Source organism: Trichoderma gamsii (genome assembly GCF_001481775.2).
Source record: "Trichoderma gamsii strain T6085 chromosome Unknown Scaffold_20.2, whole genome shotgun sequence".
Lineage (NCBI taxonomy): Eukaryota > Fungi > Ascomycota > Sordariomycetes > Hypocreales > Hypocreaceae > Trichoderma > Trichoderma gamsii.
In genome coordinates, this window is record NW_020171357.1 from 282,886 (window position 1) to 307,264 (window position 24,379).

The following is a 24,379-nucleotide window of genomic DNA, read 5'->3' on the forward strand; positions in this document are numbered from 1 at the left end:
GCTCAAGGTGTATATATATCTATGTCTATCCTCGTTCTAGACTTCGCAGTTAGAAGAATTTCTATAGGACTTCTACAGCGCAACAATAGTATTACTCAAGATTGCCCAAGGTTGCCCACTATGGTCGGCAAGATCCCTGCAACGGCCGACTATATCATCCTTGGCGGTGGCATAGCCGGCTGCGTCCTTGCTTCCCGTCTCAAAGAGGCAGATTCCTCCTTGTCAATCGTATTGATCGAAGCAGGGCAAGATCCTACTGGCCATCCTCTGACAACCGCCCCACTCGCTTGCTTTGCAGCGCACCATTCCGATCTCGACTACGCGTACAGAACCGTGCCGCAGGAGCATCTCGGCGGTCGTCGGTGCTATGCAGCAGCGGCAAAGGTGCTCTCAGGAGGCTCTGCCATCAATTACGGCGCGTGGACTCGCGGCCCAGCCGCCGACTTTGACTGCTGGGCTGATCAAGTTGGCAGTTCTGAATGGAGCTATCGAAGCCTTCTTCCCTACTTTAAGAAGACAGAAGAATACACCCTCAGCCCAGGGGTGGAACCCGAGCAGCATGGAGCCAATGGGCCTATCCATGTGGTGTCTATATCTGACAGCGATCCCATGCGAAAATACCCCCTTCGGAAACCCGTAGAACAGGCGTGGCTTGAGCTTGGAGTGGAAAGAGTTGGGGACGCCAATGGTGGTGAACCGCTAGGACTCGCCGAGATTGTGGAATCTTGGAGGGATGGCAAGCGACAGTGTGCTTCTCAGGCATACAATCTGTCGGGCGTGACAGTACTCTGTTCTACAGTGGTCCACCGCGTGATAATCGAAGATCTATCAGGCGTGAAAACTGCCACAGCGGTAGAATTAGTTGACGGCCAGACCATAGCCGCAGCCAGAGAAATCATACTGTCTTGTGGAGCGTATCGAACGCCCCAGGTATTGATGCTTTCCGGCGTAGGAGCTAAAGAAGATGTTATACGCCACAACATCCCACTGACGGTTGACAGCCCCGAAGTGGGCCGCAACTTTCATGATCATTTAGCAGTGTGTCTTTGGTGGAAGTTACGGCATCCCGAGCAGGGCCTTGCGATGGGGACGCCGGAATGGAATGATCCGGCATATAGCAAAGGGCTTCCATCAGACTGGATGGTCTTCTCGCGTGTTCCCACCGAGATCTTGAGCCAGGCGCTGATTGCCGATGCCGAGCCTACCGGCGGCCACGATCTCTTAAAGCCGGAGCGATGTCACTTGGAAACGCTAGTTGCTTACGCTCCTGCTGGCGCGCATCTGGCGGATGTTGCGATCCCGCTGGACGGAACGCATATGACAACGGCGGTGCTTGGAATGACGCCTACGTCGCGCGGAACAGTCACGATAACCTCGAATGATCCTCAAACACCGCCGCAGATAGACCCAAACTACTACGCAACGGAAGCTGATCGCGTGGCCCTTCGATACGGCATTCGTCAAGCCTTGCGGTTACTCCAGGAAACTAAATCGGGCAGTAACATTGTCGAGAATGAAGTTGCTCCAGATGGATACCCAGGTCTTACTGCTGATTCAACCGATGCAGAAATCGATGCAAGGGTTAGCCGTGTAGGAAACACCTTCTATCATCCCGGAGGCTCTGCATCGATGGGCAAGGTTGTAGACTCCCGGTTACGCGTATACGGTGTCGACAGGCTGCGCGTTGTGGATGCGAGCGTTATTCCAATTCCTATTGCGGCTCATTACCAGGCGGTTGTTTATGCGATTGCTGAGAAGGCTGCGGATATGATTCTAGATCTTACGAAATAGACTATTTTGGGTAGAAGTTGTATGAAGTTTAGACTATCGTTTTCAATGCATTCAATAAGTGCCTCTTCTCTGTTCTCGATTAATCTTTTGAATGAGACGGCGCCAGATTATTTCAAAGTTTATATAATATTGCATGTACCACGGGCATTAATTATGATCTACCATCTAGTGATAAAGCCGATACACGTAATAGTGAATTCTACACTAGGAATTTCGTGATTGCATTGATCCATATTGCTTCAATTGTAGTATAGCAACGCGTGTGAGAAGGTCGTTGATAGTTATTGTCATGAAGGTGGCTCGCAGCTTCGGTAACTGTCTGCTAGCGCATGCCGCGTTCTACTTTTCATATGCGATGTATTGAAACTATATGTAAGTAGACTGAAGTCCCCCAAAAAGGTTTCGAATGCTTTGATGTGTTGATAGAGAACAAAAATGCGATTCAAGGCAAAACATACAGGGCTACCACCAGTATTTCCAGGCGAGGTTTTGGCTCCACCAGCCGAGGCTTGCCGTGAGAGCTTCGATCCCCAAATACCTCCAGTATTACTCGACATGGCGGTGCGGAACATGAACTACCCGGCAGCCGGAGCATGAACTGCGATTTCGAGAGTTTGCAAGAGCAGCTAGAATCGACCATGCGGCGCAGAATCAGTCATCGTTCTGCCATTTCAAATACAATTCCTGTAAAAAACTGGAGATGACAGGCAGCTTTCCTCGGCAGAGGTGGGCCAAAGACTCAAGACGGGCTTTTTTACAGTGGCTTGAACTCCGGGCGGCGGCTCTCTGAACTCGCGCTGCCGGCCTAGTAGCCACTGTTTCGGCGCGGAGTGGATTCCTCGATCCGAGCAAAGCGGCATCGCCGGCCCTCCAGTATCCATAACTTTGTTTGGCGGCAAGGAAAGCCTCGTTTTCGTTTAACATTTGTAATTTCCATGTCGTGGTAGTTTTCAAGAAGCTATATATACAGATGAATCTTCATGATTTCCCAGTAGTATGGCCTCGCTTAGCCAGAGCGGTCTTTCGGCGCAGGTGAGCGACCTGTTGAAGTCAACTCAACTTCTCTTAACAGAACCCACCACTTTTGGAACTATCAAGCCCCTAGCATAACCTTTTGCTCTGGCCGTGTATAAAAAATCCGATCACTTAAGATGAGCTCTTCCGACTCCCACCGAGCCCGCCGTCGAAGGCACCATACGCGAAGCCGCAATGGGTGCCGCGAATGTAAGCAGCGACATATCCGCTGCGACGAACAAAAGCCTTATTGGTGAGCTACTTACATGGCACATGTATGGGGGTCGTACGGCATAGTCTACAGCAGCTTACACTGTTCTGGAACTCTAGTACCAACTGCCTGGTGCATGGACGGGGCTGCCATTATGACGCTGTAGGGCCCAATATGCGGCTCAGAAGCACGCTGTCAAGCGCTACGTCTGATCCTATGGGACTGGATCTATTCGAAGTTTTACCTATCCCTATGCCGTTTGAATCGATGAAACTTCTTCACCATGGTTGGTGCAATCTGGCATATTTGCGAGTTTAAGCACATGAGCTAAACCCATCTTCTCAGGAACCCACTTTCGCCTCTTGACAAGTACAGTTGTGGCTAAAAATCCTAATGCCAGCCTGTGAGTAATGACCCTATACTCTCATGTGCTCTATCACTGACTGTTACTCTCTAGAGCTGGACTTGTCACGCACAATGCAGCCACTTTTAGGTCCTTCTTGCTCATAGCCGGTATACATCATGTCTGGGCCGGTGGTTCGCTCCAAGCAATCGAAGAGACGATGCTTCATCACAAACTCGAAGCAATCCGTATTGTTAATGGCATGATTGGCGATCCTGTGTTGAGCCAAAGTGATACATGTATATCTGCAATGGTTGGCCTGGCCATGGTTGAGGTGTGTTCTCCAGATAATACGCATAGCTCGACTCCTAACAACGTACATAGGCTGCGTTGGGCGATAAAAAGGCTGCAGAAGCTCATCTAAAAGCTTTGGCCCGGCTATACGATGATCAAAATCCGGAAGAGGACAGGTACAGGCTGTTCGGGCTGATCGAAAGACTTGTTTTGTTGTAAGCCTGTCCGAAAACCACCGAACCTCCATCAGTGCTCGGTCTGACTCGAGTTCTTCAATCTCGCAGGGCAGCCTGCCTAGTTGCAGCATCCAAGGACAGAAACGACAGCGAGTCTCATTATTTTGTCAACGAGCCGCGCGAGAGTCCAAAGCGGTCTCATCATTATACGCGGCCAACACGACCAGTGTTCAGCGCTGTCCCATTCCTTAGCCTCCATCTATCGCCTTTCTACTACGCAACTCCGCCAGACCTGGAAGCTTGCAACGCCGATGCCGAATGTGAGATTATTGCAATAACCTTGCGGCGATTGTCTAGCTTTGGCTCAGATCGGAGTGCTCAAAGTGGCGAGGAAAATAATGCAGCGTCGTCTCGTCAACAAAAGGCTCGAGACACTCTTCGAGAAGACGTAGAATCCTACACTGTCTCGTTGATTTTCAAGCCTGCCAGGCCTACACGAGACAATAGAAGCGACAGCCAAGCTCGGGTGCAAGTCTCAAGACTGAGTTCACAACTTCGGCGAGATGATTTCGAGGATCTCGAGGATGCCGACGACCAATTTGTCACCTTTCTAGAGCACCCCTTTGCTAATCTCCCGCCTGCCATCTTCCCATCCACGTCGCGAGCTTGGGCGTGCGCCGCGTATCTCTACCTTCACTTGGTTGTAGACTACCTCCCGCAGCAGCAAGATCATGCTCAAGAGCCAGTTAATATGGACAAACATCTGTGGCGCTGGCTTATCAGCAGTTTGCGTCAAGATCTTGATCACACAGAAGAAGCGATGCGCATCGGAGCCCAGAGCTCAGAGTTGTGGCTATGGAAAGCCGTGCTTGGCGCTTATGCAATGGCCAAGAATCCTCAAGAGGCATCTGATGAAGCCAGTAGCGGCGATGAGGACGAGAGCGATGACCAAAATAGGGCGAATAGCCCAGGAGGACGATCAAGTGGACGATCGAGCCAAGTGTCTTCTTCCAGCGACATAGCAGACATGCAATGGTTTAATTCAAAGATACGGGCATGGAGCGCCGTGGTTCGCACAACATCATGGGATGGCGCAAAGAAGGCCCTGAGCCGTATCGCATGGCCTGAAAAGTTTTACGATGATGACCGCTTGGCCGAATTGTGGGATGAGGCTATGGAATCAGTAAATCCAGAGTGATGACGTGCGAGAAGTTCTCTGGTTATTGAGAAACTCTGAATTTTTGGACAATGAATACGCTTAAATACCCCGTAAGTAGGTACCTACATTGGGACGGCTTCGAGATTGAGTGTGAATAAGTCCTTAGCCAACATCTGAAAAGGGAACAGCATTGTCAGTCCCATTTTACATTATGAAGTAGTCTTATAGAAACAAAGTCTATAGAAAGATTTCAATTAAATGAACCCCTGTTTCGGTTCTCATAATGGCTTGTCCATCTCTTGCAAACTAAGCCCTGGCAGCTTTCTTCTTGTAGTCGAATATAGCTTTGAGTCCTCCCGGAGCGTCGTACTTATCCAACACCATATCGATGCACTGCTCACCAGTCAGATCAATTTGATACCACAAAGTGATAGAGAATTCTCACCTGCGGACTCGTTGCATTTTGGAATCCATCTTCAGAAAGTATCCTGTCAAGCTCCGCCGCGGTTTGGATTTTGAATGTGGTTGTCGGAACTTCAGGAGAGAATGACTTGAAGAGCCCGCCATAGTCCCAGTCGGGCACATCATTGTAAATAGCGTCCCAGCCCTCAAAGTAGCGCTCGACAGTGTATCTGGTCATTTCAGGTTAGCATTCCCACTCACGGATGTCTTCTCTAAATGAAGGTTTTGTAGATACCCTTTATTATTAAGAATAAACCTACGTCAATGTCAGTATGCAACACTCATTCATGGATAAGTAATTGACGACTCACAAATACGGGACCACGCCGTGACGATTTAATATAGATATTGCCTGTACTGTTAATTGCAAGCTGCCTTCGCCTGTGAGAACAATCACCCTCTTATAACGGCCCAATTCTTTACCCGCAATTGCGGCGCCGATAGCACCGCCAATGGCATAGCCAATGCTACCCCAAACTGCTTGTGTCCAGTAATAGGCGCCTTTGGGAATCTTTGTAGCGACGGCTCCGACTTGAGAAGTTCCTGTCTCCGCGATTACCATATCGCCTGGCTTAACAAAAGAAGATAGGCGCTGTGTAAAAGGGGAGAAGTGTCAGCTGGCTTTACTTTACTTGTCTAGGTATTGTTAAACATACAGGCCAGAGATAGTCTTGCGTGATTATTGACGACGGAATGTCCAACACTTGGTCAAATAGTGGCGCGACAGGCTCAGGAAGCGATCTCTTAGCCAAAATGCTACTCGTTTTAATTGCTTCGGTCAATTTGGGCAAAACCTGTTCATTGTCAGACCCTGCGCTGTTGCGTATATCCCCCACTCTTGACTTACAGAGGTCATTCTTGCTTGAAATTGCTTATTTCCTACCTAGAGCCAATTACTGTTAGTATTCTTGTAGTATTAGAGTTACGTGGCTATACTTTACAGTGATTTGGAACCGTTGAAAGTCAATGATTGTAGAAGATTTGACTTGGTCAGTGAACATTCCGCTGTAGCCAAAGTCAGCACGATATAACAATAAAGACCACGGCGTATGGGCACTAACGTGTTAAAATCGGATGGCATGTGGCCAAGCCAGAGTATACAGTCCGAGTCCTCGACAGCCTTGCTTGTCTGCGGCAAGGAACCAACGCCAGCGTAGCAGCCCGCGAACAGAGGCTCATCTTCTTCAACTACACCCTTGCCCATGATGGTGTTGAAGTGCAAAGATCTGAGAGCTTTGATAAGATCGTTGGCGTGAGGAGCCCAGCTACCTCTGCCTGCACCGCCGTCAACAATCACTATAGGATTCCTAGACGACTCCAATGTTGCCATGATGGCCGCCAAGGTGTGGTCATCTTCAGCGCCAGCCGACAGCGTCATCTTGATTGGAGTTGAATTCAGTGAGGAGACAGGCACCATTGTTTTGACAACATCTTCGGTAATGCCAATACTGACAGGCGTTAGAGAGAAAAGTTGAATCTTAACGGCTTTTTATTAGAAACTTACTATCCAGGCTGAGAGTGAAACATCATGGCTGTTAAAAAGTAAGTGAAATTTCCCATTTTCGAGAGATCCCTGCTGATATGGGCGTACCATTCAAAACTCGATCGATTTCGGCGATGGCATTCTCCGGATTCTTCAAAATCGTAGTTGCGCAAGATAATTCCGAAGAAATTCGAACGTAATGGCTATATTGAGCTTTAGTACATGAGATACAGCGCAGAAAAAGAGATTAAAACTCACTCATAGCTTTTGTCACCAAGAGTATGGTGCAAAATCCGTCCGCTTGACTGAGCTGCAAATGACGGATAGCCGACGATGTGCAAAACAGGAACCATTTCACAGAAAGATCCTCCAATACCACAGAGAGCACTCAATTCGCCGGGCCCAAATGTGGTGACAAGTGCCGCAGCCCCTTTGAGGCGGGCATATCCATCCGCAGCATATGCCCCAACAAGCTCGTTTGGGGTACCGATCCAACGCACACCCGCAGGCTCTACGTGGTTGAGAAGAGCAAGTTCATAGTCTAGATATAGATAATCAGTATCAGATACTAAAGTCTAGCTTGTGGCTCAATGAAAAAAATGTGGCGGTTCTACCTCCAGGAACACCGAAAGCTGTCTCAATGCCTATCTGTTTGAGACGGCGGAAGAGATATTCACCAACTGGAATCTCTGCCATGTTGGTATAACAAAATCTCTTGCTTGAGACTGAAATAATTCCAAGAATTAACGAGGTATTAAGCAAGAAGACTGGTGAAAATGATAAAAAGTCTCTCGAAGCTTTATAGCTTCGACACAAGAAGATGCCAGCGAGTACTCGATTATATAGGATTGTATTACTAGTTCGTGCGTACTATGTCATGTGTATATACCTGCATAGAGATGTCATGACCACCAATTTCTCGGCTATTCGGCCACCTGTGAATGCAAGTAGAGCGAATGGGCTGCGCTATTAGCACACTACGCGTGAAATATACGAGACCAAAGCTGTGATAGTAGGCGCTCAACATACCCACCTTCCGTTAAGGTGTCGACCGTACCTATCACTGCTTCCACTGTATCATGTTGGCAATCGCGCATTGCGGAGTAAATTCTGGAAGCTAGGCGTGACCTATTCGAGCCAATTTGCGCTATGTGATAAGAACCACCACACAGCATTCAGCGCGCATAAGCAGACGAAGGATCCGCATAGACGAACATACGCAGCGTGCATATACGCGTTTCACCACCTATGGAAAGATGCTAATATTTTATCCTAGATATCCGACAATTTATCCACCCACTCACAGAGGCGACTGCTTTTCAGCTTGCCTTTTATTGTTGTAAGTGCCTCTTAGCTAGATGTCAGCTCAAATGAAGCATGTTATTGTGTCGCTGCGCACTTGCTTTACATTCAATCCCTGCAGGCTCGAATTATTATTATGTGATTCCTGCTAAGCTTCCACTATACTTTGTTCAAAAACAAGCCAGCTTAATTTCGCCATGCTCGGCATTAAGTTGACTGTGTGTTGAGATAGGATCGTAGTATATGCTATGTTGGCCGTTTACTCGTATGGCTGTTTGGGAGACCCATGTATCGGCTGCGCGTTAACCATTGGATGGATAAATTGCATTGACACGTTACGCATGAATGCTATAGAAGAAAGGTAATTAGAGATGACAGTAAAATAATTGAGCTTCCTGGCGGCAGAAACAAGCCATCCACCCTCCAAAAAATCCTTCTATTAGTGTCAAAACTATTAGTCTGTATGTATATCATCCTATGCAAGCGCTGAGTCTACAATATTTGGAATTCTCGTGTCATGGCTATCCATGTATGAGAGCTGCTAGCAGCTTTGCATTATGAGAATGTATGGAAGCCCGGATGGCAGGTGCTCTGTATCGAGGAAGACCCCTTCAGAGAATATATAATCCTCGTGTTTGTCAATTCATCTGCTCAAGATCGTCTTTACAAATAGCGCAATTCGCTGCGTCTCGACTCGTATTCTGTACCAGATATATATGCAAACAAAATGGCCGACATCCCATCCCCAAGACGTACTGTCCTCCTCATCCATGGTCTCTGGATGACTCCTCTCTCATGGGAAAATTGGATCCGTCATCTCGAGGCAAAAGGATTTAATGTCTTGGCTCCCGGCTGGCCTGGCGTTGACGACCGGACACCTCAGCAAATCCGTGAGGACCCAAAGCCGATGGCTAATAAGAGCATTGATGAAATCTGCGACCATTATACAGCCATCATCACGCGTCTCTCAGAGCCACCGATAATAGTAGGCCACAGTTTTGGTGGATTGTTTGTTCAGATTCTCCTCTCTCGTGGCCTCGGAGCTGTGGGTATTGCCATCTGCCCTGCCAATCCGGCCGGCGTGTTTGCCCTGCCTCTCAGCACAGTCAAGGCAACGCTGCCAGTTCTTTCCAACCCTTTCGACTTTGAAAGCACAGTCAAGATTACAGAGTCTGAATTTCGCTACTATTTTGGCAATACCATGTCTGAAGAAGAGAGTAAAGCTTTATACGAACGATACGCCATTCCGAGCATTGCACACGTTCTTTGGCAAGGTGCAATAGGTGGTCTTGTACACCCAAAAGGCGTATTGCATGTGGATTTTAACAAAGATGATCGCGCGCCTCTTCTTCTTATTTCTGGATCCAAGGATCACGTTGTGCCACCGCAAACTGTGAAGAAAGAATACAAAGCGTATCAAAAGGGAAGTGGCTTAGTGGAGTACAAAGAATTTCAAGGACGATCGGTAAAACTTTCCTGACCATGTTTGAGTTCATCCACATCTACTTTGAAGATCGCTAACTCCGAGCTACTAGCATGGTATCGTCAGCCAGGAAGGATGGGAAGATGTTTTGGACTATGCTCTCGTATTTGTGGAGAAACACTGGCCTAATGCTTGAGGTACGCGCCGCAACGAGACCAAAAGGGAATTGTTTACTGCTGTCATAAACACTTCTACAATGGTTGATCGAGGAGATAGTGAATTCTTTAGTTCTGAAACGTTTTACTATTATATGCGAATAACGTGGTTGAGTAAAGGTTTAGATTATTTATTGTATCTCCACGTCAACACCGTTCAATGACCGTCAATGATGACGCATCATGATTATGGACTATGATTAAGTTTAACACAATTCCAGATGCTAGATTGGCTACTTCAGCGCGCTAAAAAAAAAAAGGATCAACTTGAGGCGTACTTTGTGATATACTGTTCTTGGCGATTCTGTTTCTGTTTTGAAAGCGCAGCCATGATTCAACTCAACCCATAGAAGCCAAACTAGCGACCGCAATATGTAACGCCAAGCAATGTTCGGAATAGAAGATGCAACTTGTCTCATTAAGTTTAACGATCTATTAAGCCTCTGATGAGGCCTTTTGCGACATCACATAGTAGGCTTAAATTAAGGAATTGAATCTTGGCATCGCAGCGGCCGACCGGAAAATTAATCTGCTTGTAACGATGACAGTCGCAACCAAGCGCCTGGGACCTGATATCAGACCATGCGGCGCTTGTGTTCGTATAAACAGACATGGAAAATGCTCCCACATCCGTGGATATTTCCTTTTCCCCTTCTTCGGCTAAGTTTCATGAAACGTCAATTTTAATGTTTGGTGGCTACTGGTTTTGTTTAATTGGCACGCGTAAACTGGGATCCCGCTGTGGCCATGTCCCCGGCTCTCCTATCTGGCAGGGGGGGCCGCGGAGCTTCAAGGAGTTCATTCGTAACAGCCCTGAAACACAGAAATTGCCAAGCCGTCACCACAACTATCTGCAAAAGTGATATATGAGCTTCATTTAATCCAATGACTATAAATCTACAGCACATTTCCGCATCTAGTTTATTTTCCTTCCCCAGGCAGGAACTCATAAACTCTTTTACACATAATACATTCTAAAGACTTCAACTAGCTCTTCTTAATCTTCTCTTTTTTACCTACACACCAAGTCTTACTCGTCTATTCATCATGCATTTCACCAAATTCTATGTTGCCATTTCATTGATCTCTTCCGCTATCGCACTGCCCATTTCTGGCGCATCAATAGCGAGAAGAGCACTGCAATTCCGCGAATATGCCGATTTTCAGATTTCTGACGGCGAAGCGGGAAACGCCTTAGATGAAGCTAAAGCAAAATTTCCGGTGCGCAAGTTCAATCCCTTAATTATCAGCATCAACAACTAACTTCTTTCAGATTGATACAAGCAACTTGAAAGGTGTCTCCAGCTCAGATCTCGCCATCATCAACGCAGCTCGAGAGACCGCGGAGGCCGCTGAGACAGACGCTTTCAACGATCAGATCAAGGCTGCTAGCGGCTCCGCGGCAACGGCACTTCAGAATGGCAAGATCAAGAACAAGGTTTTGAAGCTGTTCTTGGAGGTGTCAGCCCTTCAGATCCAACAAGCCCAAGGAAAGGACAACCAGGATAAAATCGACGAGGAACAAAAAAAGCTCAACAACAACATTAGTTTGGATGCAAAGGCGGCTGGCCAGACAAGCAAATCAGTTGCCTTTACAGGGGATGTTCAACCGAAGAACTAGTGTGGAGACGGGTATAATTAGAAGTTAATGCTTGAGACTAACGATGCATGTTTGCTGGTCAAGTCATAAATATAATCGTCGTTGATGTCATACTTATGCTTTTTCACTATTGGAAATCGTAGCAATATCATTGTGATGCGCAATAAGTCAATGCCACGATATGAAGCAATTGATAAAAAATTCTATACATGTTTATTAGGTACTATGCTGATCTGATAAGGTATGAGTGGGAGTATCCCCAGTCCGGTCAATAATCTTCTGCTATGTCGCTTTATGCTTGAAATAAGGCGTATTGAAGGAATGAGTAAGACGCAAGGTTAAAGCATACCTTAAAATATACTACAAGGCCTGGTTCCAAAGTCATAGCCTTTAAGCGCTACTTTTATTACCAGGGAAAAAATACTACATATATAAGTCTCTTCACGTACGCATTATTTATGATGGGAAGATTTCATAGTGGAAAGCTTTGCGAAATAACATCATAAAACAATTACGGCCAGCAAAATGCGTTCAATTCAATAGGGTAACATTGATACTTTTAGATGCAGATTCTTACCTACTCAAAGCAGCAGCTGATAAGACAAAAAATATGTCTCCCTTGAGATCTGAAGTGGCACGGATTGATCATTGTAGAACTGACACTCAATGAATGAAACGCGGATGCATGACATTGATAAAATGAGTAATGTTACCTGGGTATTCGTAATATGTTGAATGGGGACAGTTCTTCCAGCCACACCATTATTAGTGTAATGCAAGTAAGCATGCCACCCACCATGGAAAGCTTGAGTAACGGTAGTAAGCCTTATGATAGGACAGTGACACGCATGCACAGCCCATAGCAAATAGTTGAGTACTTTTCTCTTACAGATCCTTTTCCAGTTAGACTATTCCAAGCTGACAATCCTCCTGATCTATAAGATTCTTAGCTGCAGCCTTCTGTCGCTTTCTTGACGCACCAAGCTTTCTCGATAGTGCAAACTAGAGGAGCTGAAAATCACAGTTCAGAAGAGGTAATACTATAGCAATGTGTACAACACGAGATGCCTTTTTATTCGTTATTAAATCGCGCATACGCCAAACGCATTATCAACGAGATATTGTAATAGCACTACAACGGTGGAGTGCATTATTTTACTTTCAGACCCGCCTTCCATCTTATCTCGACGGAAGAAGACTGACACTTGTGAACTTGGCTCACCAAGTAACTGTACAAAAACAATACATAGTCCTAAGCCAGTTATAAGAATGTCGCAATGTAATGTGTATTTCTTACACTTTCACAAAGTTGGGCTGTAACAAGTTCTGCGCCGCCTAATGAGTATGTTGCCCTTTAATCTTGCGTGGAAGTAATACTGCGCCTCCGGTTCTGGGTGGAGAAGCCCAAGAAAATAGTAGCTGATTACTTCGTTGGTGATACAAAACGTAAGTCAAGCTATGGACTTATTGGCTACCATCTGAAACGGGTCGCTTTTGTAGAAATCATGATAAATAAGAAACTTCTATGACTTATATTCTATGTAAGGACCTTGTGAATATACTCATGAGCTAACGAAAATTGGGCTTTTACATGCTGAGGTTTCTACTTCATAGTATATACATCAAGATAGCTGAGGATGTACATTGTTTGACTACTACTAATATTACTCTCGATCAGCCAAGCCCGTGAAACCACACTTTACACATATGTCAGGTTGTCTTACACACAGCAGTCCTCTCAACTGTTACAGCCATGTCTGTTGCAACCTTTGTATTGATTGAGCCTATGAATAATCACCGATTGACAACAGCGGCGTGAGATCTGACGTACAGCTATTGCAAATATCCATACCCTCATCTTGCTTCATATCATCTGGGCGCCGATGACGTCTCAGCCTCTAGAAATGCTGTGTAATTTGCTCATCCGCTCTACATGACTATAATCTGCAGGCTTGTATACGTATATATATAGGTAGACTACAATATCCCCAAGAGATCAGCTTCCAGTGTAATCTTAACATCGCACCATCGTCTATACTATGGGATCTCTCAGTGCTGGAGGAACTTTCATTAGCCAGCTGGGGCTCAGCCCATGGCTTGTCTACTCCGTGGCTGGCTTTGCCTTCTATCTTATACTATGCTCTTCTTTGCGGTTCCAGAGACTCAACTCGATGCGCCGGCGCTTCAACTACCCAGATCGTGAATCATTGTCCCGTATGACGAATGAAGATGCACAAAAGATTGTCCACGCCGTTAGCGTCTATGAGTTTCCCCTCCTTTACGATCTGGCCCTCAAATACGCGATTTTCAAGGTTGGCTTTTGGTACTTCCGATCTCATATACTATATTTACAATTATTAGTCTTATGCAATTGATCAAATTGGCAATCTCTTATATAGAGTCAGTGATCTTTCTCGACCTACGGAAGCTTCTAAACGGTATATGCTATCCAATCACCTCGAACCATGATTTTCAACCTCAATTTGAACTAACGTTCTACCATAGCTATGATGATACTTCGGTGTTACTTACCAGGTAAGACTGTTTGCATGCTACTGGACAAAGAGTCTTGGGCTGATGATGTCTCCAGCTACGTCACTTTCGCCCCGGGGTCGGACACCCTAGCACACAGTATTGCTCGGACAAATTTCATGCACAATCCGTATTTACAGTCCGGTAAGATTAAGAACGAAGATATGTTGTACGTACTCTTTGACAACATGTATGAGCCGGTGCGCTTCATGAAACTTTACGAGTGGCGAGAGCTGTCAGATATGGAGGTGGCAGCATTTGCAACCGTGTGGAGGTATCTTGGCGACATGTTGGAAATTGATTTCAAAGCCGAGCTAGGAAAAGATGAGTGGAAAGATGGTATTGAGTTCTTCGACGATATGGTCATCTGGGCCAAGGATTTCCAAATGAAGCACTTGGAACCCTCACCAAGTATCACTAAACTTGGCGAGACATTGAGAGATTTACTTTTGTCGGCTTATCCTGAGTTTATGCGAGGACCCATGAATAAGATCCTTATGGTTCTCGTAGGCGAGCGTCTGCGCAATGTTTTTGGGTAAGTAGACGGAATACTTCTCTTTACTGGAGCGATATTAACGTGGACACAGTTTTGATGAACCCGGAATGCTGGAGGCATCCTTCACATACACTTTCCTTCTTGTACGAAAATTTGTCCTACGCTATCTCACTCTGCCTCGCATATTCCCCGAGCAGTACATCAGTCAGCCTGATGCCGTGACGGGACGTATTCAACACTATAAGTGGCTCAAGGACCCTTGGTATACGCCTGCTACTTTCTGGTCTCGCTGGGGTCCCGAAGCTTGGTTCCGGCGAGCATTTGGCCTCAAGATTGCTGGAGATGGTGGTGAAGTAATGAGACCAGGAGGCTTTTTATTCGAGGATATTGGGCCACGCAACAAGATGGGTAAAGGAATGGAGGAGACTGCTCAACTAGCAAGAATTGCTCATACAAGAGTGGCTGCTGGAGGCTGTCCTTTTGCACTGCCCAGGAAGTCTTGAGCCAAATCGCGAGAAAATCGACCGTTCAACACTCAGACTAGATTAGATTCATGGGGAGTCATTATCGCAGCTACGTATTTGTTTACATGTCCCTAGGCGAGATAAAACAGCTATTTTATGTTAAATATCAGTTTCACAGAAGAAGCGAAGAAGAAACGATATGTTCTTTAGCCATTGCGAAGAATCCTGTGTATCAACGGCCAAACTGCGACACTGACGAGAAGACTACTACATCAAATTACGAGTCTTGCGTGGCTTTTACAATCTAGTGACATGCAACATATCAATGTCAAAGTTTATCACCTATTTTCTAGTTTATCTTGGTCAAACTGGCTTGCCTGCATTTCCGAATCTAGGTATTCAGGCTCAGCTGCCCCTCCACCTACCGCTCTGAGCGGATTATTAGTAGTATTTGGTGATTACATGTTTTATTAGTAGTACTTACAGGGCTGTAGTAACAGCATTACTACATGCTCACAGCAACCTTGCGCATTGGCGAGCCTGGGCAATCATGATGAGTCACTTGTATTACAGCCTGGACTAAGAAAACCCCATTGGTTGACTGGCTTTGGCGTGACAAGTTAAATCGTCAGTTACTGATGCGAACATGCTTCAGGGTGTCGCAAAAGGCTCCAATTCGCCGGTACTCTTTCCCGTCTGTGTGGGCTTGTACTCCCTCTATCGTAGCTAGAATCCCACAATTATATGTAAAATGAGTTCTCGCTGATTTTCATATGATCTGTGGAGTGATATGTTGCCGGCACGATGCTGGCTAAAAGATGTGCTACAGTGTACGACAGTATTTCGTCGTATATGATTGACGCTACTTAGTGTGTTCGTGCCATATCTTGTGCTTTCACGCGTGAAGCAGTACTCCTTCTTCGTACCATTGTGCACATATTATTCCCATTATGCAATCGATAACAGGTTCCGTTTTTGAGTTGGAATATCATTCTTTGAACTACCAACAACACAGCTTTGATCGGTTTGATCTGGCATATTAACGGAGAGAGTTGTTTGTATAAAAGAATGCCTCATTTCAGAACGAGAGAGAAAAAGCTGAATTATAGAAAAAGTTATTCGCAATACTAATATACATCTAAATAGCTCAGGAAAGACAATTTTTCAATGAACACAGTATAGGCAAGATGAACGCTGGCGGTGTGACGTATTTTATGCGCTCGGGAAACTTACCAAAACATTCCGATGCCGAGGGAGGGGCAAAAGCTTTGAGCCATTGGGTCAGCTTTGGCCAAGCCGGGTCTATTAGTAAGTTGATTATCTAGAGCCTAGAGGAGACTATATCCAAAGCGGAATCCAGTACCCTGGCCACGAGCTTGTCAAAAAGAGGATCTTGAAACGATCGATACGCGCAAGTGAATAATACACACCCGAATGCTGAAATGACCACAATCGCAGTGCCATCCCTTTTTATCTAGTGTATGCGTCTATTATGGTCCTTGACTGCTTGCAAACACCTCTGCCTGGCCAGTAGGGATACTCGGAGTATGAACACCTGTAAAGTCAAATGCTCGCAACTATGGCGTCCTTCCAAATCATTCAGACTCACATTTGTAATCCGCCTGACGGCCTCACCCTCGGCTTCTTTTGGTATATCGGCGGATAAGATCTCTTTTCATTGGTCGACGCCGTCTACCTTAACGTTATTACTGATACTCCGGGCTAGTTTACTGTAGGGGGCTACGTCCATGTATGCTGTATAGCGATACAATATGCCAACAACTAGGCCATTTCGGTTGGCGCTTGACTACCTCTATTCGAACCTTATTGCTGATGCAGCACTACGACCCTATAGGTGGCAAAGTGCATAACATTGCTGCTACTACAGCTTTGCTATAAGACACATTACATAACTGCGCTGAATTACGACGTTGTCTGCTCTTACCCTGGTTTACAAATCCTGAAACATGCCCAAACTGCATTTCTCTTGATCAGTAATCTCAGGTTTACACTTACAACGCTGCCTACTTATCGGATACTTTGGCATGACGGAAATAGAAGGAAAAAGAAAGCCATTAATCACGATTAGTGAACTATGTTAAGTAGGTAGATCACGAAGATATATAAGTGTAGAGCATCTCTCCATGAGAATATCTCCACCAGCAATTCATTCAACAATCATCTAATTAACCCAGCCCAGATTACTATCAAAAGAACTAGACGTGCTCACCATGTCCAAGGTCATTCTCATTTTGGGAGGAGCGGGTGTTCAGAACGCCGCCGTCGCCCGCGAACTGGTTACAAACAAGTCTTTTTCAGTCAAACTTCTGTCTCGAAACATCAAGTCGGAAGAGTGTGTGTCTCTCTCTACCATCCCTCGTATTTCGCTTGTTCAGGGGGACTGCTATGACGAAGACACTCTTGTCTCTGCCTTTGAAGGCGTTGATGCTGTCTTTGTAAACACCAATGGTTTTGCGATTGGCGAGAAAGCTGAGATATTCTGGGGCATTCGTATGTACGAAATTGCATACTGGGCTGGCGTCAAGCATTTCATCTACAGCTCTCTGCCAGCTGTGTCCAAGAAGTCTGGATACAACCCGAAGTATCGTGTGCCGTTTGTTGATGGCAAGGCCAAGGTCGTCGGTAAGAATGAGACCCCGTTTGTGCGCACAATCGTTTGGGAGTCATGCTGCTAATCAATGACATGTTTCCAGAGTATTTAAGAGCACAGCCTACGGACAAGATGAACTGGAGTGCTATCGAGAGTGGCCCCTATCCCGAGTCTCACCTTGGCACCTGGTATCCCAAGAAAGATGAGGATGGTGTATACGTCTTCCGCATGCCTCTTGAGGCCGATGGTGCTATGGCCATGGTCGGATTAGCCGATTTCGCTTGGTTCGCCCGCTACATGTTTGAGAACCCGAAAGAGTTCGAGGCCGACTTGCTGAGCGTCGGCATCGACCATGTCACCGGCAACACTATTGCGGCTGCCTTTACTGCTGTAACTGGAGAGCCTGCACGATTCGAACCACTGCCTCTATTAGCCGTAGCAAAGACATGGCCAGATACCAAGGTTGGTCTTGCCGGATCTCCGGGCTTTGAAGATCCGACCTTGAAAAACATGGCCGGCCATTTCATTCCATGGTTCACAATCTGGCAAGAGAGCGGCGGCAACAAAGGTCTGTGGACTAAGGACTACAAGCGCCTGGACAAGATTTATCCGGGCCGTATGAAGACTATTGAGGAGTGGATGCGGTCGGTGGGCTACTCGACTGAGGAGTATGCCAACCAGACCAAGACTGCGATTTTCGGCTGATCGATCGCGCACAAGGCTGTTATTGAGAAAGAGTGAATTCCAAATGCTTTTTTGAGGGTGAATATTATATAGTTTTGCGCATATAGAGAATGACAGAAACTGTACTTGCATCATTGTTTCGTTTCACATACTGCTCTTCAGTCGTCATCTGTATTTTCCGATATGATAACAATAGGTGCATCGTTAACATGTATCTTGTGTTCGACATTCAAGTGGACTCACCAAGAGCCTATCTATGGGCTAAGGCATTATGAACTGCATGTGGGCAGAATATTATTATGCTTGATAACGATTATACTCACGCACATTACGAATGCAGTTGGAAACGTAAGCTAGTGTTTCTGGACCTTGAAAATACTACCTAATGCTACCCGCGTGCTTTAACATTACAATTGCAATGGAATTGCATGATTGTGGTTGTTTTATAAGTGAGTTTAAAATAAAAAGACTATCTTTATATAAGATTTCTGTAAATACGCTGTTCCTAGCTCTCAGGTTCATCCAAGCTATTTTGATAGCGCAATTTGCTGCTCAACAAAGGCGCGGATAGTTTCCTCCATAGGTGTCCATTTCACTCCAAGCAATTTATCGGTTGTAGTCATATCCATAGTCATTGTAGGTTCCTCCTGGGGCGCAAACTTAACATCCAAAGCCGGATAGCTGGACTTGACAAAGTTTGCAAACTGTTTCCATGTATAGAGAGGGCCAGTAATTGGCAACTCGGTTCCGGAGGGAACATCAGCATCGATAATCCGCGCCAGCGCGCGTGAAACATCGCGAATATCCACCATCATGTAAGGCGTCATGGGTGGTCCATCGGATTGCAAAGTCATCCACATGAGGAAGTTGACTCCGCTGAGATCGCTTGCTGATTTCTGAACCAGACTTGGTCCAAATACTTGGGATGGATGAACGCTCACAACCTTGAAGCTAGGCTTCTCTTTGTTGATCCAATCGCGGTAGGCTTGGTGACCAACAATCTTGCCTGTCTGGTACTTGAGAAATTGGCCTGGTAGTCCTTCGGGGAAGTCCATTTTCAGATCGACAGGGAAAGATTCGTTCGTATTAGCTATTTTTCATTAGTCAACTGTTTTCGATTCCAAATCGCTTGGGAAAGCATACCCTTGATATGAAACGACTTTTGCATCACAGCATCAAGCGGCATGAGAGACACAAAAGAGGAAACAATGGCAACTTTCTGAATGCTGGCTTCCTTCTTTGCAGATTCCAGGATTGACAAAGTTCCGTTAACCGCCGGATTGACGAAATCGTTTTCGAGATCCGCGCCTTTATCCACCATTGCTCCGGCCAAGTGGAAGACATAGCTGACACCCTTCAAAGCGTTTTGGTACGCGGATGCTTGTGACATATCAGGCACAACGGCAAACTCAATTCTGTCTGAAGAAGAAGGATATAGGTCCTTAATCGCCTGGCCTTTCTCCTCGCTTCTTACAGCAGCGCGCACACGGTGGCCGGCCTTGAGGACATCTCCGATTAGGTGAGTTCCAATGTAGCCAGAGGCTCCGGTGATGAACACAAGGCTGTCGGACATGGTGCTATGTGATCGGCTTCGAAGTTTGAATGGAAGATGCGATAGAAGTTTTTTAAAGGTCATGTTGAATGGAGTGAATCTTTGGACGAACGAGTAGGGTTTTTATACCAAAATGTTTGTGTAAGTCAAGCCATCTCTTTATAGAGAAGTAGCTCTAGCTTGTAGTGGCACATTTCAATGCCTTCTTCCTTTGTTGGCACATGAACGACAATGTTAAACAGGCAAGTAATTCCGGATTTTTCATCAACGGCTTCGTATGTACAGGGTTGTTCACGCAATTGCTCACGTACAGATTATTATTGAATCTCTGTCTTCCTACTACTTGCCTCTATAGTCCGTGAGGCTTTGACGGGCTTCAAGCCGGATTAGTGATCCCGCGAATAGGGTCGGAGATACAATAGGACAAGGAGATTTGAAGGGCAAGTCTTCCCGGAAGCGCTACCGTAGGCATTTTATTGGTGATTCGACATAGAATAGCGGGCCCCGTTATGTGCGCTTCACCCGGCCAAGCCACCTTTTGCGGGCAACTCCATCCGTGCCAACAAATCTTTTGGCGTACCACTGGCCGTATCTTTGTCTATAAACTAAGCATTTTGCTGCTTCCTCAATCTTTGAGCTCTTTCTAGCGCCCTGCATTGTGTTTTGTTCTCTAAAATGGTGATATGGGGCCCATGCTAGTCTTGACAGTAATCATCTAGGAACCAATCACTTATTGGCAAAGATCATGCGAAACACAGTACATAAATATAATATATAGAGCTACTTTTACCAAGCAAAGCTCTCTTCATAATAATCGATGTGGTGGTTTCCCCCCTTTAGTGCATCAACCACTGCCAGTCGTGAATCATCTGCTAGTTTCGCGGGCCCGCATGCCACGACAGCCATGCTACCGTTTTGAGTATCTTTTGCTGCAGTCGTAATGACCGAGCCAATGTCAGGTCGGCCAACATGTTGCTGCACTCGGCTTGGCAAACTATCAGTGGCGAAACTCTCGAGCTGAGAAGACATATAAAGTTGCAGAGATAGTCTGCCCGTGTCTATAGCAGCCGTGACTTCTGTGGATAAAATATATGAGGATATAACATCCTTTGCAAATGCAGATTCTCTGACCGCCCAGTGTAGATCGATTTTGGTCGGCGTTGTCATTTTTCTGCAGAGAGAGGTCAGGTATGATAGTGCAACGACAACCCCCGATCCTCCAGCGATGAAAATGACACGGTGATACTCGTCTAATCGTTGTGTATGTCCGTATGGCCCATCCACTAGTATTCTAAGAGGCTTAGGATTCGCCTCTTCGTCAGCCGACATGTCTCTGAGGCGCATTGTGAATCCATCATATGGTCTGATGAGAAATGCCATATGCTCTTTTCTTGCTTCCAATGCTGTATACTGAGAATGCGTCTCTGGGGTAGCCACCGGGGAACCCAAAAGCGGTAGACTTTCCTCTGAGCCCTCCATCTTTTGCGGCATTTGGTCTGATACTAAAGCGACCGTGAAAGGGTGACTCTCCCAAGAATTCGAGTCGTCTAATATTGATAGGAAAAAATAGTTCCCCGCCTGAGGCTTATATAATGATGTATCGGTGGGAACAGTTAGGCGGATGATATTTGCAGAGGCATTGTAGCTTGCCAACGCAGTAGTTGACCATTGTCCAGGATTAAAGATGATGATTCGTAAAAGCCTCATCATTCGATCGAAAACCCAAATGATTGCTGGGACCCAAAATAATGCATCATATTCTCCGTTAAATATTGAAACGTGTCTGTTATTGCGTTAGCGTTCTCGTATTAACTATCCCATAGGAAAGGCGCGATCCTACCCAAACATTGTTAACAGGATCAGGATGGATAGCCCGATGTGGATGACTAGAAAGGCCTCGTAAAACCGGCGTCTTATCCAATACATGGAAAGTATTAACAGCGCGCACATAAAAATAGTGGCCTTTCCGTGACTTTAGCGAAATTCTTTAGAAGGATGGCATGTAGAGTCTTACCAGTTGGCCAGCGTTCCAAAACCACATAGTGAACCACCATGCGTAATAGCTTAATCCTCCATCTAAGGCCGTAATCAATAACTAGATTCGAATAATGTATGCTATTACAGTTATTGACGCGCCAACTTACTCATGAATATTAGAACGGTGTAAAGCACCGAATGGATTATAGCTTCCACAGTCGATATTCGGGCGACCCATCGATGGAAGTTATTATACGTTCCAAAGTCCCAACCAGTAAGCCACAAAGCGACACTGTTTCTCATTCCAAATAGCCATATGAAAGGAAAGTTGGCAAAAGAAATAATTCCAGTGCGATCCGATACGTAACGTAAAATCTGCTTGGTGGGCGTGGAAAAACTGCGCACTAGTTAATATGGCGGTTCAAAAACGCTGTTGGCATGATGTTAGACGTACTAGAGGCTTTCGTCAATAACTCTATAACCATGAATGTTGAAGATGATATTCATCAAAAAGAATATCATGAGAGTAATTGTCTGAACTCGTGGAGGAATTGTAGCCCACCAGACATTCTGAGCACATCTGTACCCAAACGTTGCTGGAATGGTTACATGGCGCTTTAACCACGAACTTGTATGTGAGGGGATCCCAACAGACGTAAAGCGGTTCTGGCTGCAACAAATTCGAGAGATTGCCAGGTACGCTTTGTGTGAAACGCCTAGAAGTGCGACGACAACCCAAAAGACCATCACCCCGATGCTATCAGAGCATTAGCAGAGTTTCTTTGAGATTAGTTGCAAACCGAGTTACCCATAGAGATAATGATGTCTGCGCGCATATTCCGAGGCATCCTGGGGCAAGTTAAATGTTAGTCCATGGACGACAGCGAAACATCGAAAGAGAGCCTTTTCACCAAAGTGTCGAACCAGACGCTAAAGAATTCTGGCGATGGGACAACTGCCTCATTTACAGGGTATGCAGAGCTAAACGAATCATTTTTATGGACTCTTTTTAGGCCTGCTATTTCCTCATTCGTAAAATCTGTCTTGAAGGACGGGATAGAGCTGCCAAACGAATCGTAGCAGGTAGCATTGAGTTGTCGCAAAGCCTGGTCGCGCGTTTCCTTTCCACAGTTGAGGCCAAGACAGAGATACCTTGATGATAAAGAGAGACGACTTTGGCACGCTTGCTGCGGTGTTGATACCGCAGGGCTTACGTCGACAAATCGCAGTGGCTGCAAGGAACTCTCACAACTTTTCATGCATAAGTCAGGTGAGCTTCTGGGCTCGGTGAGTGTAGCAATAGCGACATAAGTGAAGTGTGATAGGTATAGAGCATGTGTACATGCCCTCATTGCGTAAACAAATACGGATGGATTAAACTTGTCGACGGTGGGAAGCGACCTTGTGTAATCTTCAAGATAATCGCGTTGCTGCGTGATTTAGATCGCGTGCTAGAGCCGAGTTTTGCAGGTATCAGCTGATTCGATGGCTCAGCGCCCCTTCGGAGAGACTACTGAGCGCCGAGCCATGATAGTGGATTGCTTATCTGATTGATAAGATCCACTGACAACCGATCATCGGCGGGCTACTAGACACGTTTCAGCTAGTCGTATCATGTTTGTAGTGCTTGTATGAAACTAAACTTCACGTGTAATGAGTGTGTGATGACTGTTTCAGCCAATGCATGTGCTATCAACACCTGAAAAGTAGATAAGCTTAATACGTGCACATGTATCCAGGGCTCAGATACAGGCCGCGATCATCTTCCATCTTTGTATATCCCATCTTGTATGTCAGCGTACTTCTCAAATAATGACACATCCTCTCAATTTGTTTGTGACTAACATGCTTCTTAGCAATATTAAAGCTATATTCTTCCTACCTTGGACTAAAGCATGTGTATGGTGAATCGCAAAATTGACATCTAGTGTCTGCTCTCGAAAGCCCAGGGCATTTTCGTAGTCTGACCACGAAACGAGAGGTTTACGATTCTTTCTACAACGTCATCCATCGGGTGATTAGAGGCGTAGCAGACGGCACGGACAGTGTCTCTATGAACAACCTTTTCCGCACCATATCCGTGAGTACACTTCCGTTTGATCGGACAAAGAACAACACCTCAAAGACCTTCTGAACATGAGTGACCCATATTTCATTGCATCTACTCAAGCAGAGGTTAACTAGACTACTGCTGACTAGCTTCTACCCTAACCTTCAGCCATAATCTGGGGTAACGCTCGTTCAATTTAATCGTCCTTAGCTAACGCCTACAAAACGTTTACAAGTATGTGTCTTGCAGTTTCCTATTTGGTACAGTTTTCGGGATATAACGAAAGCATGAGAATACTTTGTTTGACAGAAGTCGGTACTCAAGTAAATATGTGCAAGCTTTAAATGGAGGTCGATATTCTTTCTTCGCTGAACTGCCTTACTGATTTAAGTGCTCTCTTTGACGTCTACTTCGTTTCGTATTCATCAAACTCATAATTTTACAGCTTCCAGCGGCTTCTCTTCTTTGTACAGAATCCTGCCGTTGCCGTCGGCTAGTGAAACTTCCCCACGATTAATCCCTGTCAATCACCACGGCGCC

The 24,379-nt window shown here is 45.8% G+C and overlaps 9 protein-coding genes across 9 annotated transcripts; 6 read left to right on the top strand and 3 right to left on the bottom strand.

Moving 5' to 3' along the window:
* Positions 1 to 120: 120 nt before the first annotated feature.
* TGAM01_v206093 (hypothetical protein) lies at positions 121 to 1,791 on the top strand (the record flags this gene model as incomplete). Its single annotated transcript, XM_018802658.1, has 1 exon — positions 121 to 1,791. One exon carries the CDS (start codon positions 121 to 123, stop codon positions 1,789 to 1,791), a length of 1,671 nt encoding a protein of 556 aa, XP_018664165.1.
* Positions 1,792 to 3,190: 1,399 nt separating this feature from the next.
* TGAM01_v206094 (hypothetical protein) lies at positions 3,191 to 5,027 on the top strand (the record flags this gene model as incomplete). The annotated part of the gene is made up of 5 exons (XM_018802657.1): positions 3,191 to 3,302; positions 3,362 to 3,419; positions 3,474 to 3,693; positions 3,744 to 3,829; positions 3,938 to 5,027. 5 exons carry the CDS (start codon positions 3,191 to 3,193, stop codon positions 5,025 to 5,027), a joined length of 1,566 nt encoding a protein of 521 aa, XP_018664164.1.
* Positions 5,028 to 5,294: 267 nt separating this feature from the next.
* Positions 5,295 to 7,629, bottom strand: TGAM01_v206095 (pyruvate decarboxylase; the record flags this gene model as incomplete). Its single annotated transcript, XM_018802656.1, has 11 exons — positions 5,295 to 5,381; positions 5,434 to 5,620; positions 5,762 to 6,042; positions 6,107 to 6,244; positions 6,298 to 6,333; positions 6,392 to 6,455; positions 6,512 to 6,898; positions 6,955 to 6,982; positions 7,042 to 7,136; positions 7,192 to 7,474; positions 7,548 to 7,629. The coding sequence occupies 11 exons, from the start codon at positions 7,627 to 7,629 to the stop codon at positions 5,295 to 5,297; spliced, it is 1,668 nt and encodes a 555-aa protein (XP_018664163.1).
* A 1,333-nt stretch (positions 7,630 to 8,962) lies between these two features.
* Positions 8,963 to 9,854, top strand: TGAM01_v206096 (arylesterase; the record flags this gene model as incomplete). The annotated part of the gene is made up of 2 exons (XM_018802655.1): positions 8,963 to 9,700; positions 9,771 to 9,854. 2 exons carry the CDS (start codon positions 8,963 to 8,965, stop codon positions 9,852 to 9,854), a joined length of 822 nt encoding a protein of 273 aa, XP_018664162.1.
* A 1,066-nt stretch (positions 9,855 to 10,920) lies between these two features.
* TGAM01_v206097 (hypothetical protein) lies at positions 10,921 to 11,494 on the top strand (the record flags this gene model as incomplete). The annotated part of the gene is made up of 2 exons (XM_018802654.1): positions 10,921 to 11,094; positions 11,147 to 11,494. 2 exons carry the CDS (start codon positions 10,921 to 10,923, stop codon positions 11,492 to 11,494), a joined length of 522 nt encoding a protein of 173 aa, XP_018664161.1.
* Positions 11,495 to 13,512: 2,018 nt separating this feature from the next.
* On the top strand, positions 13,513 to 15,004 carry TGAM01_v206098 (hypothetical protein; the record flags this gene model as incomplete). Its single annotated transcript, XM_024549796.1, has 4 exons — positions 13,513 to 13,796; positions 13,979 to 14,008; positions 14,064 to 14,540; positions 14,593 to 15,004. 4 exons carry the CDS (start codon positions 13,513 to 13,515, stop codon positions 15,002 to 15,004), a joined length of 1,203 nt encoding a protein of 400 aa, XP_024405458.1.
* A 2,192-nt stretch (positions 15,005 to 17,196) lies between these two features.
* On the top strand, positions 17,197 to 18,281 carry TGAM01_v206099 (hypothetical protein; the record flags this gene model as incomplete). Its single annotated transcript, XM_018802652.1, has 2 exons — positions 17,197 to 17,608; positions 17,680 to 18,281. 2 exons carry the CDS (start codon positions 17,197 to 17,199, stop codon positions 18,279 to 18,281), a joined length of 1,014 nt encoding a protein of 337 aa, XP_018664159.1.
* A 506-nt stretch (positions 18,282 to 18,787) lies between these two features.
* On the bottom strand, positions 18,788 to 19,896 carry TGAM01_v206100 (NAD dependent epimerase/dehydratase; the record flags this gene model as incomplete). The annotated part of the gene is made up of 2 exons (XM_018802651.1): positions 18,788 to 19,350; positions 19,404 to 19,896. The coding sequence occupies 2 exons, from the start codon at positions 19,894 to 19,896 to the stop codon at positions 18,788 to 18,790; spliced, it is 1,056 nt and encodes a 351-aa protein (XP_018664158.1).
* A 702-nt stretch (positions 19,897 to 20,598) lies between these two features.
* On the bottom strand, positions 20,599 to 23,141 carry TGAM01_v206101 (hypothetical protein; the record flags this gene model as incomplete). The annotated part of the gene is made up of 7 exons (XM_024549797.1): positions 20,599 to 21,595; positions 21,653 to 21,774; positions 21,827 to 21,888; positions 21,957 to 22,186; positions 22,244 to 22,546; positions 22,598 to 22,638; positions 22,701 to 23,141. 7 exons carry the CDS (start codon positions 23,139 to 23,141, stop codon positions 20,599 to 20,601), a joined length of 2,196 nt encoding a protein of 731 aa, XP_024405459.1.
* Positions 23,142 to 24,379: the final 1,238 nt, after the last annotated feature.